The sequence below is a fragment of the Buceros rhinoceros genome, unplaced genomic scaffold, assembly GCF_000710305.1.
Source record: "Buceros rhinoceros silvestris isolate BGI_N320 unplaced genomic scaffold, ASM71030v1 scaffold39224, whole genome shotgun sequence".
Classification (NCBI taxonomy): Eukaryota; Metazoa; Chordata; class Aves; order Bucerotiformes; family Bucerotidae; genus Buceros; species Buceros rhinoceros.
Genome location: NW_010410655.1, coordinates 1 through 16,577, shown reverse-complemented (window position 1 = coordinate 16,577; position 16,577 = coordinate 1). Strand labels below are relative to the sequence as shown.

General features: G+C 37.0%; 2 protein-coding genes across 2 annotated transcripts in view; one reads left to right on the top strand and one right to left on the bottom strand.

Moving 5' to 3' along the window:
- Window positions 1–8,335, top strand: part of PLA2G10 (phospholipase A2, group X) — an 8,685-nt gene extending 350 nt beyond the window's left edge. Inside the window, exons 2-4 of the mRNA XM_010135714.1 lie at window positions 3,850–4,015; window positions 5,481–5,587; window positions 8,190–8,335. Coding sequence (XP_010134016.1) covers window positions 3,850–4,015; window positions 5,481–5,587; window positions 8,190–8,335 — 419 coding nt within the window. The remainder of the gene's footprint in view (window positions 1–3,849; window positions 4,016–5,480; window positions 5,588–8,189) is intronic.
- A 2,003-nt stretch (window positions 8,336–10,338) lies between these two features.
- Window positions 10,339–15,366, bottom strand: BFAR (bifunctional apoptosis regulator). The gene is made up of 7 exons (XM_010135713.1): window positions 15,039–15,366; window positions 13,993–14,194; window positions 13,447–13,616; window positions 12,667–12,811; window positions 12,249–12,419; window positions 11,536–11,738; window positions 10,339–10,621 (listed from the first exon to the last, which is right to left on the bottom strand). The coding sequence occupies exons 1-7, from the start codon at window positions 15,299–15,301 to the stop codon at window positions 10,429–10,431; spliced, it is 1,347 nt and encodes a 448-aa protein (XP_010134015.1). The 5' UTR covers window positions 15,302–15,366; the 3' UTR covers window positions 10,339–10,428.
- Between the last annotated feature and the right edge of the window lie 1,211 nt (window positions 15,367–16,577).

Genomic DNA, 16,577 nt, shown 5'->3' with positions numbered 1-16,577 from the left:
CCCGGCCCTCAGCCTACACACAACAGCGCAACACACGGGTTTGGCTGCAGGGTCTCCCATCAAAGTTCATCGGTAGTGTGCGAGTGTATTCAAAAGTTCAGTACGTAACATCAGACTGCAGACTGCAAGTGTCATAACAATCTTTGTACTCCAAAGCCAATACACTTAGCCACACTCTTCTTGTCGGTCGGACAGAGCTCTTAATTTGCAAAGCAGTTCGAACTGCTAGAATAGAGATTGCCTACAATTGCCTACAAACCCATAACTGGGTTATTCTGAAAGAACGAGTCAGTCTTTATGAATAAGTTATGATGTGAGAATGTAATTAAAGGACCCCTGCCTCACACCTGAGCATAGCTCACTTTGCAGGTATTCAATTATTTTTTTTGTCTCATATGTCCTACTTATTACGCAGTATTAAACACCAGTTGTAATAATTTACAGTCCATTTACTCACAGGTTTTCTGAGCTATTCATCAGTATAGTACTGAATGTACATACTTGTTTCACACTTCTGTGAAACTGTATGATCATCTCTCTTTTTCAGATAGGTAGGTGGGCTGCCACAAAAAAGCCTCCACCAATTTCAGGTTCCCATGGTGACACGTTAGAACCCGATTTTACCTACAACTACTTGAGATAATGTGGAACTTCAACTACGCAAAGCCTGGTTCTCACTGAATATTGAGGTAGTTTGGTATTCCAACCCCAAGATATTCAGCAGGCTGTGAGCATACTATTAGTAAACATCAACAGGCATTGTTTTAAAGCGATTACACTAACGTCACGCTGAACCTTTGTGACAGTTGCAAGGATAGAATCCAGTCTTCCAGAATAGCGCTCAGCTGTCTTAAGAGATTCTCTTGCAAAATTACACAGCTTGCAAATTCACCAAACCAAATCTTGCAAATAGATGGATCCTGAGACAAGAACCTCAATTCATTCTTACAGCAGATCCTGTGCACGGAATAAAGCAGGGTCTGGGGACAGGGGAAAGGCAATCACATGATAAAAGACTATAAGGTAAGGTGCTTGCATAACGGGGCCGACTTAAGGTGCCACCAAGCTCACTGCTCCAATTCTGCATCCTGATCTCAGCATGGCTCTGTTATTCCTTCTGCATTTTGACCATCCTCCACACTTCATCCTTTACACAGCACAAACCTCAGCAAGAATGTTAAGGAAAGCAGCAGAAGACTGTTTCACTGCTGCTGCCAGCTTAGAGCGATCATTACAGAGCCTGGCTTTGGCGCAACAGCTCTGAGTCAGGCACCACAGACACTCATTCTGCAGGCAGTGAGGAGGAAGGGAAATGCCATTTACCTGTTTCTCAGAGCTTGGTCCACAGGATCAATCAGGCAAATTTATGCTTTCCAAAAATTAATGTGACCACAGTTTGTGGAGATAGCACATCAGTAGTCTGGGCAACAAGATAAGGTAAAAGAGGCCATTCCTGGTTGTTATGAAACCCGAAGAAAAAAATCTAAACAAACAAACAAAACCAAACCAAACCAAACAAAAAAAGAAGGTGGTTCTATAGTGCATACAGTTTTAAGGCTTCCACTTCAGAGAGATCTTGGTGATGCATCAGAAAGCCTGCTATTCTCAAGTTTGAAGTTCTGACTACTGGAGCACTATGACTGTACAAAGGAAAAATCACTACAGGAAATTTAACACATCAAAAAATGTTTCTGTAGCCTCAGTCTTTGAAAGAATGACTTAAAATGTCTTTTAAAACCCACAGAACATCAGAGACTGTATTAGATGCTAATGATTAATGTAGTCATGTATCATCATTCTGTAAAGCTGTGCATCTCAATAAAAATACAATTATATATCTGCAGAAATAATCATTATGTTCACATTGTGCCCACTGCAAAGAGTAAAACATTACGGCAAATACCACCTTTCACAAAAAATTCATGTGTTCCTAAAATGTTTTTTTCTTCCCTCTATGCACATGGAAATTTAAGGAATTGTATTTTTAAATACTATTGTAAGCTGTTCAGAAAACTAGGCAGAAAGTAGGAAGGAATAGTGGAAAACATCTTGCAAAGGCAGAATAATGTACAGCATTGAGCACAATCTGAACTGTCAAGAGCTCAGACAGGCAACAAACCAAGACAGGATGATGGAGTTCAAACTCTCCACATGTGGCAGGGTTCCGGTTTGGGCAACAGGAATTAGAGTTTTAAAAATCAAGCACAACACAAGTATATGATTACTGTTACTTTCTCTCAGGCTGTCTTTAGTGTTTACTCAATGTTAGTCTTCAGAAAATCGCCTCAGGGCTTCTATCTCTCTGGCTTAGTCATTACAAAGACAGCTGCCTAGAGTTGTTTGGGGTTTTTTCTTTTCCCATCTGCTATTTGATGGTGCCTCAAGTAACCTAAGGATGGGTATAGTTTTGGTTTCCCTTCTACCTTTACATTAAAAGCAGCTACATCACATCCAGTTAAATCTGAGTTTACTGACGGACTAATCTCTTGTAAGGTTTTTTTTCTCTCCCAAATATGTCTTTAAACTTTTCTTTCAAGAATGAGAAAAGTTGAAACTTTAATCAAGTTTCAACTCCTATTATGCAGTAAGCAGTGGAACTTACAAGAGTATTAAAATCCATAACAAGACTAGGCTCAAATTGTCTAACTGTTAATTACCTTTGTACATTTAGCTGCACTTATTTCCTGTGACCTCTAGATATCAAAACAATGTGGGGGTTTTTATACACATTAAAAAGCAATGAAATTAAAATGAACGCCATCTGGTTCCCTCCCTTTTTTCCCCACCTACAAATTGTCTTTGTCAGAGCTGCATGAAAAAACCAAAACCAGACTAGACATAGAGAGACGACACTACTCTTTCAGGAATGCATAATCAAACTTATAGGAATATTCTTGTCCTTCAAGAAATCTTTGTTAAAACAAACAAAACACCCCACATGGAAGACTTTAAAAGCATACCTTAATCATGAAGCATTTGGCAATAAGCAGAATGTCACTTTGCTCTGACTATACTCCTCAGAATTCTGATAAAATCCTTTGGAAATTCTGTTGCTAATACACTAATGCTACTGTCATCATACTGACGCTCTAACCGTGACCCCAGTGCGATGTGTGCTAGGATGGTGTTCTGCCGCTTTTATTAAACTCAGGTTACAAAGTCGTTGGGAGAGACGCTTCTCCTCTGGTCACACTCAGAGTATCTACAGTCTTGGTTTATACCTGGATGTCCAGATGCAGTAACACAAATAAATTGCAAGGATAAAAAGTTCATGTCCTTTCTTTTAAGTTACACGGCACATTTTAAAGATTTATACTAGAGCTCCTCAGGGAGCAGACAGTTCATCACTTCTTCTTTACATGGATTTAAATCAAGGGACTGGGATTTGTCCAAAGTTAGCACACAATTCCCTGATGAAACCAGGAATGTGACTTGCAAATTCTGACTTTCTTCTTTCCATCTTGTAGCTCTTCTACACCATTCTTCCCCAGCTACCAGGAACTGGGACACAAAATAAAAGTTCTTCACTTTCTAGTGGACCCAGACCACAGAACGCACGCTAGCCGTTGCCAGTTTTAAGTCTGGAAATGACTGTGGTCTGCCACTGTATGCTGCCTTATGGGAGGAAACCACTGGAGCTATTCAGAAAGCTGTTCAGTATTTTGCTCACTACAGATTGTGGCAAAAAGAGACTGCGTCGAGCAGCGTGGCCCGAAAGTGTCAAAATGAAAACTGTATTTCAAGTACTGACATTCATTATCAAAGTTTAAAACAAAAACCAGAATAAACCCAACTATTTTATATCTGCATGTTTGATTCAATAAAAACAAATAGTTTTTTCTTTCACAGTTTATAAAGACACTTTTGGGGAAGCCCATTTTAGAAACCGAAGAGGAATTCTGGAATTAGCTGGAGCCATTAGATGTACTACAGGACGATCTCCTTTTGCCTACCTACGTTATGGATGCTACTGTGGTCTGGGAGGAAAAGGATGGCCCAAGGACGGAGTAGACTGGTAAGAATAACCATTTGTCTCGGTAATTAAGTGCTGAATGTATGCAAATGACAGAGTAAAAGGACTAAAACACCGATTGGGCCTATTTAACATCAGTGAGGAAAATGAGTTTAAACACACCTCAGACCGCTAAGAATCTCTGAAGCATTAAAATCATGTTACTGGAGATTTCTATGAGTCCTACTTGCCTTTAAGTCAAAGCCTCACTGCATGAATATTGGAGTAACAGCACAATTGAGTTTCTTTGCTGTTGCTGTTTGGCCAAGAGCTGAAGAACTGAAATTGTCCTGGAGAAGCTTTAAAGTTCAAACATTCAACCTATCTATAAAGATAAAAATTAAAAAGAAAATTGCAACTGAAAAATCTTTTGATTCTACTACCATCCACCACATTTATTTAGAATTAAAAATAATACATAGAAAATTAGGCAAAATTTAACCTGTTGAAAAACGACGTTTGAATAAAAGTAAGTATGAAATTGTTACTAAAATAAATCCAAAACCAGACCTTTGTATTTAGGATGAAATCTCAATACATTGCCTACCATCAATTTGATTTATAACTGAACATTAGCTGACAGGAAGACAATCTTCTGGTTACAGTAGTGAAATAAAAGTTTTCTAAAGAGAGTACGGTTAGTTTGCAGCAAAACTTACAATCTATCATATTTCAGATCTTTTACCTCCCCTACTTGCTATTCTGGCCTTGCAATGACTCTACGCCAGAGAAGTAATTATTTTTTTTAAGCATTAAAATATGCCATTAATGCTTACTTGTACCATTCAGTTTCACAATGTGATAGAAGGTCTACAAATTCATTGTCCCCAGTATGAGAACAACTTTGAAGCAATTGTTTTCGGCAATTCTCAAAATTTTCTCATGATATCAAGCAAACATTTTAGTTATATTATGGCATTAAACAGCACCCCTGCCTAATCATTATGAGCGTTTCACCTGCTCTGAGCTTTCCCGCCATCATCTAAAGATTTTGCTGTAAGACAACATTTATGATAGTATGCTATAGCCTAACAATGTTTGTGTCCCTCCCCTGTCAGTAACTGTTAATACAGCATCAGTTAACTGGCAGAAAAATGTATCATTCATTATCTGACAGGCTATTCTGGCATTTAATCTTTTTCTTGGAAGAGGCTAGGAGAGAGGCGTACCCACATAAAAGTTTGTGCTTTAAAGATTCCTTCTATTTTCAGCTATGAGGAAGTTCAACGAGATCAGTGTGTATCAGGCATTTTCCTCATCATTGGTAACAAGAAAAAGTAGGAGGTTTTTTCCAGGTGATCTATTAAACAATTACCGTTTGGATTCTGAGCAGGTACACATTCGTACATTCGCACACGTGGACTGTTTTACTACTTCACAGCCTGTAGAAGCTGACAGAAAACATCCAGGTTATGCGACCATAGCTCATTGTAGTATGAATTAAGGCAAACCCTTTCTGTTCTCTTAGGTGCTGCTTTAACCACGACTGCTGCTACGGAAAGGCACAACAAGCAGGTTGTCACCCGAAGATAGAAAGTTACCACTGGGAATGTGAAGACAATGCTGCTGTGTGCGGTGAGAGAAGAGTTCTATTTGGATTTTTTGGGGTTGGGTTTGTTTCGTTTTGGGTGTTCTGGTTTTTTTTTTTTGGTTGGTTGGGGTTTTTGTTTTTGGTGTTTTTTTTTTTTTTTTACTTCTACCAATTAGCTCATTAATTTCACAGAAAGCCATTTTCTGAATTACCTGTAAAATTCTTATTTTGCCACCTTTCCTTCCGTGACTTTTTTGCCAGGGTACGCTGTGCCTTCCGAAAGCACAGCTGTGCCAACCAGATGAATGCAGTTTCTTCTTAATCTCTACCTACTGTCAGACACAAGCAAACCAAATCCTGATCTTCAAGCTTCTATTCTTTCAGAAAACACTACCAAAAAAACCCCTTTTTACTCAGCATTTGCATGTGTTGAGGAACCCACACTATGCTACTCCCTGCAGGTCTCCAGCTGGAGAGCAACTACAAACAGGAGGCAAGAAAATTACAGCTGTTTAAAAAGGATCCTTTTTCTATTTAGCAGGAAGTATTTCACACCGCTTGTAAGTTTATGATGGGCAAGTTTTCGGCATATTTACCAACCTGATCAAGCTTCACATCCCTTCTAGTGGCTGCAATTTATAAATGAACTCACAACTTACCATCTCCAACACTGAGGGAATAAAATATTTAATTAAGTATGTTTATTCATGGAAGTACATGTCCAAAGCCATAAAATGTTAATTTGAAAGTATTTACATAATTACTGTACGAACTGCAACAGATGGCTGACCATATCTTGATAAATTTTGATTGCCCTGAAATATGAACATAATGTATTTGCCATGCTGCAGTATAAAAGCGGAGGACAGAGATCTCAAAGAAACAAACAAAAAATGTTTAATGGGAAAAAGCAGCATTTCTTTTACATTTTCGTGAAGTTTTAGCAAATATTTTCCAATATGCTTCAAAGATTTTTTGAAACTATAACTTTAAGCCCCCAAAACTTGCAGGTTTTTTCTTCTTGTTGTTAGGTTTGGGTTTTTTTGTTTGTTTTGTGTATTGTCTGGTTTTGGTTTTTAAATCAGGTGCTAGGTCAATTATTTTGCACTTAATTTTATGCTACTACCAGGAATGCAAATCAGCTTGAGAATTAGTTATTGTTTGCACCACAAAAATACAGACCCTTAAACAACGTTGAGTCTGAGTGTCTGACTGTCACAGTTTACAGGCAACACAGTAGGCTGTTTAGAGAAAATAGAAACCTCTCATTTCATAACTCAGTTTAGAATTTGTCTGACCTCAAATCAAATGAGTTTTTGACACTATTTCCTTTCTTCCTTTTTGTTCAACTTTTACTTTTCCCAAGCGTCTACCTCATGCAGAATCTCTACCTGCTCATTTTCTCCTCTGCTCCACAAGTACTAAAGGTCTTCTCTCTCCAACTGTCTAATCAAACTGTCAAATTACAGTCCACCCACATTTGGCTGTAGAGGTTCTGTTCCTGTCCCAGTCCAGAAGCTGATGATATTTTAATACTGGCCAAGATAGTAGCCATGTCATCAGGAAACAAAGCTGAAACAAAGTCCCTGGCATACCATGGAGAAGATTAAGTTAGGAGCAGTAACAGGAGGAGGAATAGTTCTCCTCAGTTGATGCTTGGGGTTTTTTTTTTTATACTATCATTTATGCCACTTATACTATTGAGTAGTTCTTAGGGTAGCTATTTGTAGCATCAACATACATACATGAAGAACACTTCCATTTCATAGCAGATTTTGAGTTCATTCAAAAAACTGAACACGTGTTCTTCTCCTAGACAAATCTCAAGCAGAGATTTGGCTGAGCTTTCAAAATGTTAAAATACTCAGACAAAATATAATCAAGGATTCTTCAGTTTACAGACAGTTGCAGAGAGAAAAAAAAACCCACGCACATTCATTTCTGGGTTGGCACAATAAAACCAAAATACATTGCTGTAAGAGAAAATGTTCATGCCAAGAAGAAACGTTTATGCCAAGAAATCTGTTCAGTTACGCTACAATTATAAAACAAATATGGCCAGACATGGATTTCAACATACTTAAGTATACTTTAGCTTCTTACTAAATGCCTTAAGAAAAAAAGGTGGGTGATTTAAACTGAACACGGAACATCTTTGCATCCCTTATTTCACATACATTATTTTAATGCTCCATCCTTCAGCAGATTACAGCATATGTGAAATGGAAAATACCTTCCCAAACTCAAGTATCACTAAAGCAATAGCGCAGCTCGGAGGTTTGCATGCCACTTTCTGAAGCAGAATCAGTTATTAGAGTTTCTTTATTAAAGAACACAAAAAAGAGTATAACTCTTTATCCAATTATTGTATTTTTACCTGCCCAGAGTTTCACTGATTATCAGCTGTGGCTAAACCAAAATACGCTTGTATATTCTTGCTGCTCAGACGTCCTAGCACAGTGCTCTGTCTAAAGAACATGAAAAAACTGTGTATGTCTTACTAATGCTCAGCACAGTTCCTACTGCGATTGGAACGTAAGTCATTTATATGGCAAATATGGAAAGTAAGGTGACAGTTCTTGGTATTCCACTTGGGATTTGTAATTACTTCAGACTAACATCACACTTACATGTGTTTTCTTTCAGAATCACTAGAGGACAAATGTCAAAAAATGGCTTGTGAATGTGACCGTGAAGCTGCCAAATGTTTTTCTAAAGCTCCATATCATACAAAATACCTTTTGTGGCCAGACTATATGTGTGGCGAGATTCAGCCTTTCTGTAGGTATTAGAAATATGACATCAGTCTTTATGGAAACTCTGACTGCATTTAAATCTAAAATTGCTTTTTTGTCACAGTAGTGACAACAAATGGTTTTCCCCTTTCTTGACCCTCTTTCTTGCCACCTCAGCCTCTCCACCCCAGAATGGCCAAAGTAAACATTTATCCTCTTACTTACCTTCTACAGGACACAGACTAAAAGAAGTTCATTAGTTCTGTGTAAGCTTTTATTGACTAAATAGGAATTTATCAGCTTAAGGAGTAACTGACTTAAAATTAATTTTGTTTATATTTAGATTCACGGATTTTTCAGATTCCTGTAAACTTTTCATCCCCCCTCCACTGGCTATGAGATACAAATTAAACTTTTCCCCTAATATTTACCTTAACATTTGTTAACTTCGAACTGACCAGAAGAAATGCGTGAAGTGCATGAATGCATGAAGTGCGTGAATGCATGAAGTGTCAGCACAAAGAGCCCTATCATCGGTATTAAACACTTATTATGGAGTCTAATTGAACTTCTGCATCTCATTCACCTTAAGTAGTCCCATCTGTATTAAAAGAATGTATAATAATTTTTCTCTGGTATTTGCTTTTTAATTACAGTTTTCTCAGAAGTTGTTTATTTAATACAGCTTTATGTACTTTATGTACACCTTGAGTCTCCTGTAGGCCCACGGAGAAGTTCTACCCTTAAAACTTCAGAGACAGATTTAGGAGTGCAAATGCAAACCATCGCCAAGACAGATCCATCTGAAAAACGTAGCAGGCACTGGGACTTTCCCACTGGGACTGCCTTTCCGCTAAGTGTCGGACCTCAGACAGCACAAGTTCGACAAGTTCAGAAGTGTACATACCTCATAAGGATGTAAAGATGGTTTTAACTAGGATCACTTCGTAGCATTTCTAAAACCTTTTAGGAAGAAAAATCAGTTACAAAAATTGATGAATAATACACTTTCATAACTGCTAACTTTAGCAGTTTAAGAACCAGGAGTATTTTATGTCTACTTTCACTACCTCAGGGCCACTGAACAAGTCTGCACAAGTTGAAGCTAATGACAAGTACTCAAAGCAAAAAAATAGCCAAGACACTTCTTTAGGAAGGATGAAGATTTCAAAAAGAGATCTTTAATATTTAAAAACATTCATATGCAAATTTAAAGTTCATATTAATGATACAAATTAAAAAAAAAAAAACCAAAAAACCAAACCCAAACCAATGTAGAACGCTCTGGAAAAAAGCTAACTTTTGCTTCAGTCAAAAACCTTGCATTAACCAATGGCAATCCTGTTTACACAAAGTAACCTTCCAATCAATATCTGCTCACAGATACACACATTAAGTTGCAGTAAGATGTAATTACAGTGTCAGGTCACTTTTCCAAAATAGCCTTTTTGAAATATAAATCTGAACTTAAGAATTAGCAACAGACTTCAAGAGGAGAGCATTAAAGAAGCTTTTGATGAAGTCTAACTGATCTGAATGAAAAGTTTTGGAAGGCAATCACCACATTTTCCAAAAGACAAGAAAAGTCAAGCAATCTTTTCCTTCAATAGTGGGAATTTTAGAACAAACTCTTCCGTGAGACTGTGTATTTGACAGTCACAACTTTACATGTAAAGCAGACTGAAAACGCTGAAGTATTTTCAATATCAAGCCTATCCAGGAAGAACCTTCCTTTGGCAAACTTTTTACCACTTTGCTGGTATGAAATGCTAAGTTAAAAAATAAAATTTAAAAAATACCACTGTAACTGTTCAGAAGACACTGTTTTTAAGGCAGGCTTGAAAAGAACAAGAACGCTCAAGACAGAATAGAGAAGACTGACTTGATCAAAAATAGGGTGACATGGCTGTCTAAGTTTTACATGGCTAAATCAGGAATGGAATTTTTTTTTCCAATAGAAAATTTCTTTGGATAATAAAGCCCATTCTCAGATTTGGAATCAGCTAGTTTTAAAGCTGATTACATTAAAGCTTTTTTTGTATGTTAACATAATCCATCACTTTCATTGCCACATATATAAAGAAGAACAGCAAAGTTTATTTCAAATGTCCATTTTGTGAAGCTAAACCGCTGAAAAGTTCCAATGCCAGTCACTGCACTTGTGTCTCAAGACGCCTTACTTCTTTAACCACAAGATCAATGTTTATAATTGGGTTAAAGTACAAGGCCCAGTAAAACAAACAATTGCAGACAAACTGAGGAATAAAAGGCCAAAAAATGGCAACAAAAAGACCCTGGGTTGAGACTTTCCAGAAATGTCTCCACATTCTGTGAGGAATAGTCCTGTGAAAAAGGAAAGGGAGAGGCTTAGAGGAACTTTCCATTTTGTTTTTACCCACTCTAACAAAAGCTAGTATGTGCTGCATCCTCAAATCAATTAGCCCATACTCAGGTACCTGTAAAACATCATTTTGCACTCCAGGAAAGTTTTATTAAAATACATTGATACTAGATTTTCTATGAGGAAGCATTAAGTCAATTTATTTAGACCACAAAGTACAGCAAGGTAAAGTGGTCCAGTTCCAGATTTGTCATAGATTACGTCCATGTTCCCTGGTCTCTTCTGAACACATTCTGCCCCCTGGCTGCTGGCAGACAAAGGGAAAACTCAGTACACGCCAGAACAAGAACTTCTCATACGCAAGTTCAAAAAAACTATAAATAAAAGATGACAGCAATTATGAAGTAGTATTAATATGCTTGCATTAAGGCTAAAGCAGTAACTGAAAACAGTAATTTTTGTAATGTATCAGAAATAATATCAGTCTAACTAGACTTATGATCCTGAGGACTCATCTTTAATAACTATATTATAGCATATAATGAAAAAATTCTTACATATTTAGTTCTCAGCTGACAGCTAATACCGGTTACCATAAAAAGCAATTCTCAAGGTAAAAGTTAATATTTACCCAGTGCTTAAGAATATGCTTATTACCACCTGTTACTGCATTTGCTACATCTGATCGGTAAAACCAGCTGTAAGAAACCCTTTCCAGCATTCACAGAAATAAAAATATTCAGAAGTGAGTGAGTACTAGCATACATGTGGATTTAGATTCATAGATTCTTATTAACCTCAGAGTTGTGGTTAGACACTGTCATTTCAGTAAGCAACCGTGAAATCGTTAGTCTCTTACTCTCCATTTATAAGGTCATGCACTTCCTACCCTCTGCAACATCTCAGGAAGACTTACTTCAATTCTCTTCTTGACCAGAGCCTCCAGAAGGAGAATAATTCCAGAACAGACAGCAACATGGCATTTACAATTATAAATCTTGATGTCCAGTAGTGCACATCCAGCCAATCCCAAGCAAATTCAGCTATCAACTGGTATGGCAAAAATAAATATTTTACAATGAATTCTCTCCACTGTTTCCAAGAAGGATCTTTAAGGTCCTGTAAATTAAGATAGAAGGCACTGTTAATCAATTTCCTATTAAACAGACAGAATACTGGCGTATTTTCACTACTCTTTTGTTGAAAAATTGCTTTTTCATACATTGAACACAGTAATTTATCTTTGCTATACTTTCTGGCAGATAATACTATAACTCAGTAATTGCCATTAGATTAGAAGAAAACATCACAGACAGCCAGGCTTTTTGTTAAAATACAGGTATTTTGAGGGAAGAGCCTTTCTATAGACATGGGAACATTGAAAAAAAAAAATCAGTTTAACAGATTTAAAGTATTAAAAGCCTTAAATCAGTCTTATTAAAGGTAATAGGCATAACACTGGTGATCACATACAATAAAAACAAGGAACCACTTCCTTTGTAGGAATTTTGTTTGAAGTTGTATAGTAAAGAGATGAAATGGTGAATAATTACATCGTGTTTTTATGCTGCTAGTTTTAAAGTCCTTGTAACTAAAGCAAGTAGCATATTTAATGTTATGAACACTTACTAGGAGTTTTGTGACAGCATCTTCATACTTGTCTTCCTGCGTAGGGCAAATGGTGTGGATGAAAGGTAGGAAAGCTTCCGTGTAATCAAACAAATACAGGTATAACATACTGAGTCTTGGAGAATTCTTCAGTGCATACAGAAGAAAGAGTGATTTTCCTGGATTTACTGCCTGAAAGGTATCAAATCACAATTTTCAAAAAATGAAAAAACAAAGTGAAAGGGATGTGCCAGTTCTTAAGATTTTATTGACAATCATTTTTCAGCGGATCATTTTTGAAATACAACAGTTCATTAAACTGAACAGTTTTTACAAGAGTAATTTTACTACCTTAACACTCCTGTCTTTAAGTGACTTTTCTTTTAAAGATATTCTTTCAAAAATACTTAATATCTGACAGACTTTAGATAAAATTTACCTTGTATTCCCAAAGATTCTGTGGTGGTTTAACGCCTAAAGTTTTCACACACTCCAGTTCTGCCATAATAGCTTTTCTGTGGTTACTGTTCTCTATACTGTAAGGCTCTTCCATGAAAGCCTCCTCTGTCAGTGTTAGGAGGAGTCTACAAAAGCAGAATAATTCACAAAGCAAACAGTGACTCTTCACCAAAAAGATATGCAAATTAGCAATTACATACTGAAACAATAAGCTACTAATTGAAGGTATCACCTTTTGGATTACATTCCATATCAAGTGTTCTGAATCAACTGCATCTCAGAGCCTGAGTTTTCAATATCCTAGTTCTCTCTTGCCTGCTTTCAGCAATGCAAATTTATCAGCGTGTTGGCTATTACTGAACACAGTTCTTCAGTACGTCACAGATCTAGCCTACACTCCCGAAATCACACCCAGAGCTCTTAGGTGGAGTGCAACAATGCATAAAGCACATGAATACTTTCACAAGAAAGAAAAGGTGGGATGGTTGGATAATACACTAGTAGAGTTTTACTTTCAGTATCATTTCAGACTGCACTGTCAGCATTTAAAAATATTCTTTGAAAGTTTCCAGTTAGTTTGCTTAGTATATACTACAAAAGTTTTCAAACACAAGTGTTATAAACACATCCTGAATTTTATTCTGCTACAAGAACAGAATATTCCCACAATTTATGAAACAAAGTCATTTTACAATGTACCATCCCTAATATCCAGTAGTCCAATCAAATGATCGCTGTTCTTGACACTTAGGCCTCTCACCTTCCATTAACCTTCTCCAGTAAAAATCTTTCTTTATAATGTGAAGCCCATGGCCCCAGCTGCTCTAGCCAAAGTATCACTTCCTCAGCCGTCCATTTAGCAACAGGCTTGTGGACAAGAAGATCATCTTCAAATTCTCTGCTACTCCAGTGATATCCAAGGAGAACTACCTATAGGTTGATTTAAATTAAAACAAATAAAAAGAAAAGAAAAAGGGGGAGGGGGGGACAGAAGATCCTTTACCTCATGTACTGTATCATGTTAATGATACAATAAACACATATTAAGAGACTTGACATGTAGAATCTTCCCATTTATGGACCCTACAATATTCAGGTTATAAGAAAGTATCTTGAAGTTTTACCCAATTTGGCTAACTTCCGTTTCCTGTATATTGCAGTTTAGTTCCTGACAGACAATTCTGAATGCTTTACTCCTCTCAGCTGAAGGATCTTCTGTGCTGATGATCTTTTTCATGTGCATGTAATTTAAGCATATTTGATTGCATGCTTAATGAATATGGAAAACCAACCAGATGAAACTTACTGCTACACAAGTTAAAGCTGTCAGAACGCCTGAGAAAAATCCTCCTCCTCGAGGATTAATTCTTCCTGTGTTTGGAACTGTAGGGATCTGGTCATTCCCATATTTTTGGAAGGTTGCTAAGCTGCGTGCTACATCACTGTTTCGTTGAATATCTTCTTTTCTTTGTTCAATGGCATCAGAAAATAACTTTTCAATTACATCCCTAATGGGAAAAATATGTCATTGTACTACAACCACAGAGACTTAACATTCAGAAAAGGGATTAATGTGCGGATTTTTGTTTTTCAGTCTCTACTGAAGATTGTCATCTTTGAAAGCAAGAAAACAGTAGTTATTAATACTTAGTAGAGTTAAACTTTAATCAATTACTTCCAAACAGCATTTTCCTTGGCTTCTAAAGATAGAGGAAATTAAAACACAACATATAAAAATAAAAATCCTTACTTCTTATATAAAACTAGACTTGTGTGTGCTACCAGCAAGCCTCAATTATTCAAAAATGCTAAGCAAAAGGTAACATAAAAGCCTATCATCAACCCTACCATCTACTTATTAAAATATTGTTAACCTAAGTATTATTAACACAAGAACTTGACGGTAATTCAAGACATCAAATTGGCATTTCTAGCTTTGTTCTGCAATAAGATCATATTTCTTCCTAGAAATAATTCCTATAACAGAAATAATTACACAATTATCAACGATCATTCTAACTTACAATTATTAGGAAACAACTAGCTGTATTAAAAGATTCAAGTGTCTCCATGCTAAAAAAGGATCACTCCTCTCCATCCCCAAAAAAATTCAGAAGGGGCAAAAAAACCCCCACAAAGCCAAAATAAAGCCAACCAACCCACTCCTTAGTTCCATGCAGAAAAATGCTTGAACAGTTCAGTAGAAGTGCAGAACATGAAAGACTTCAGGAATTAAATGTCCACGTGACAGTTCAAATTACCAATAAACTAAAAAAACCTGCAGCAAACTGAAGAAACCAGACAACTAATTCTGGTAGTTTTAGAAATCCAAAAATGGCGTAGTACACTCACCTGAGGAGAATGTTGACTTTGGGGAATCCTTCCCATTTCTCTCTGCACTCAGGGCATTCATTTTTCTTGGACGATACACACCACAGGGCTAGGCAATGTCTACAGAAACTGTGCCCACAGTGCAGGGTGGTGGGATTGACCAGAATGTCGTAACAGCAGTGGCAAAGGAACTCGCTAACTGATACCCGACGACCAATCTCAGGAGTACCATCTGTTTCAACTTTTGCCCTCTCCGTTTCACCTTGTAAAGTCTCATCTTCCATTTTCTTTTATGCCTTATGCAATCAGAAAGCTCTCTTCGGTCTTCAAACTAAGTAAGGCATTTCTTCTGCAGAGCAACAAAATAAACCCCAGTAATTTATCACTGTAATTCTTTTATCACCCTGATGGTTCTAAACTTTTAAACTAATTTAGCTCTCCCTTAAATGAACATGAGCTTCTAATTTTTCAACAACATATTCACTGTAAACTACAATCACAACCAGATTCTACGTGTCTACAGCTGGGCTCAATCTCCCTATTCTTTCCCTTCCTGTGTTACAAAACACATGAAAGTGAAACAAAAAAGTTCACTCGGATTCAGATTACTTTTGACAGTATTTTTCATCAAAGTTTTAGTAAAAGACACTGATCAAAAAGAGTATCATTAGAAAATACCACCAGAGAATACAAACATAAAACACCAGTATAACGTAATGATGTAATTTACTCCATCACTATTCCTTCCAAGCGTATGGAATAAAACATCACTGACAAAGCTCAACACTAGACAGCGCTAAGCAATGTTAAAACAAAAAAAATCAGTCATGTACTTCAGAATTATAAGGGATTGATCTGCTTGCCATGTCAGTGAAGGACTGAACTCCTTATTAATTTTACTGATAATTACTCTTTTCTAGTATTTCAGAAAATGCGTGAGATGAGTTTTAAGAGTGTTTCAAGCTTACGAAAATATAAATCTATTTGATTGTTGTTTGTACTGTTTTCTCTCAGATAGCTCTATCTAGGTTCTTAAGAAAACCACCGATCCAGATCACTTAGCAGCTATCAAAACCTATAAAATTTTCTCCTCAGGCACTACCAAACCAAAATATGCTTACACTCTCCAGCACATTGCTCCTGATTACCACTAAGTTACCATCTTTCCATTCCAATCAAGCACAAAGAGATAAGCATATAAGGTGGTAAAGAAGAAAAATTGAAAAAATACAAACAGAACAGAAATACAAACCAACAGCGCAACTACGGTCGTCAGACCGTTTACAAACATGTCTTTTCTCTGCAAAGCAAAGACTGCTGGCTTTCTAAAAGGCAAACCTGAAACATTCCTTACAGGAGGAGAAATAATAACAAGGTTTTGCACCTAAGAACACTCTTCTGGTTTTCCTGGAAGACACAACAGGACTTCTGCGGATGCAAAAATACTCCGCCACCAGTCTCTGCAGCAAATAAGAACAGGGTCAGAAGCAGAAAGCGTACTAGCTCCTCTCCCCGCGCCTCCTTCCGACCTGAGCTGCCTTCCTCCCCTCTGCACTGCTA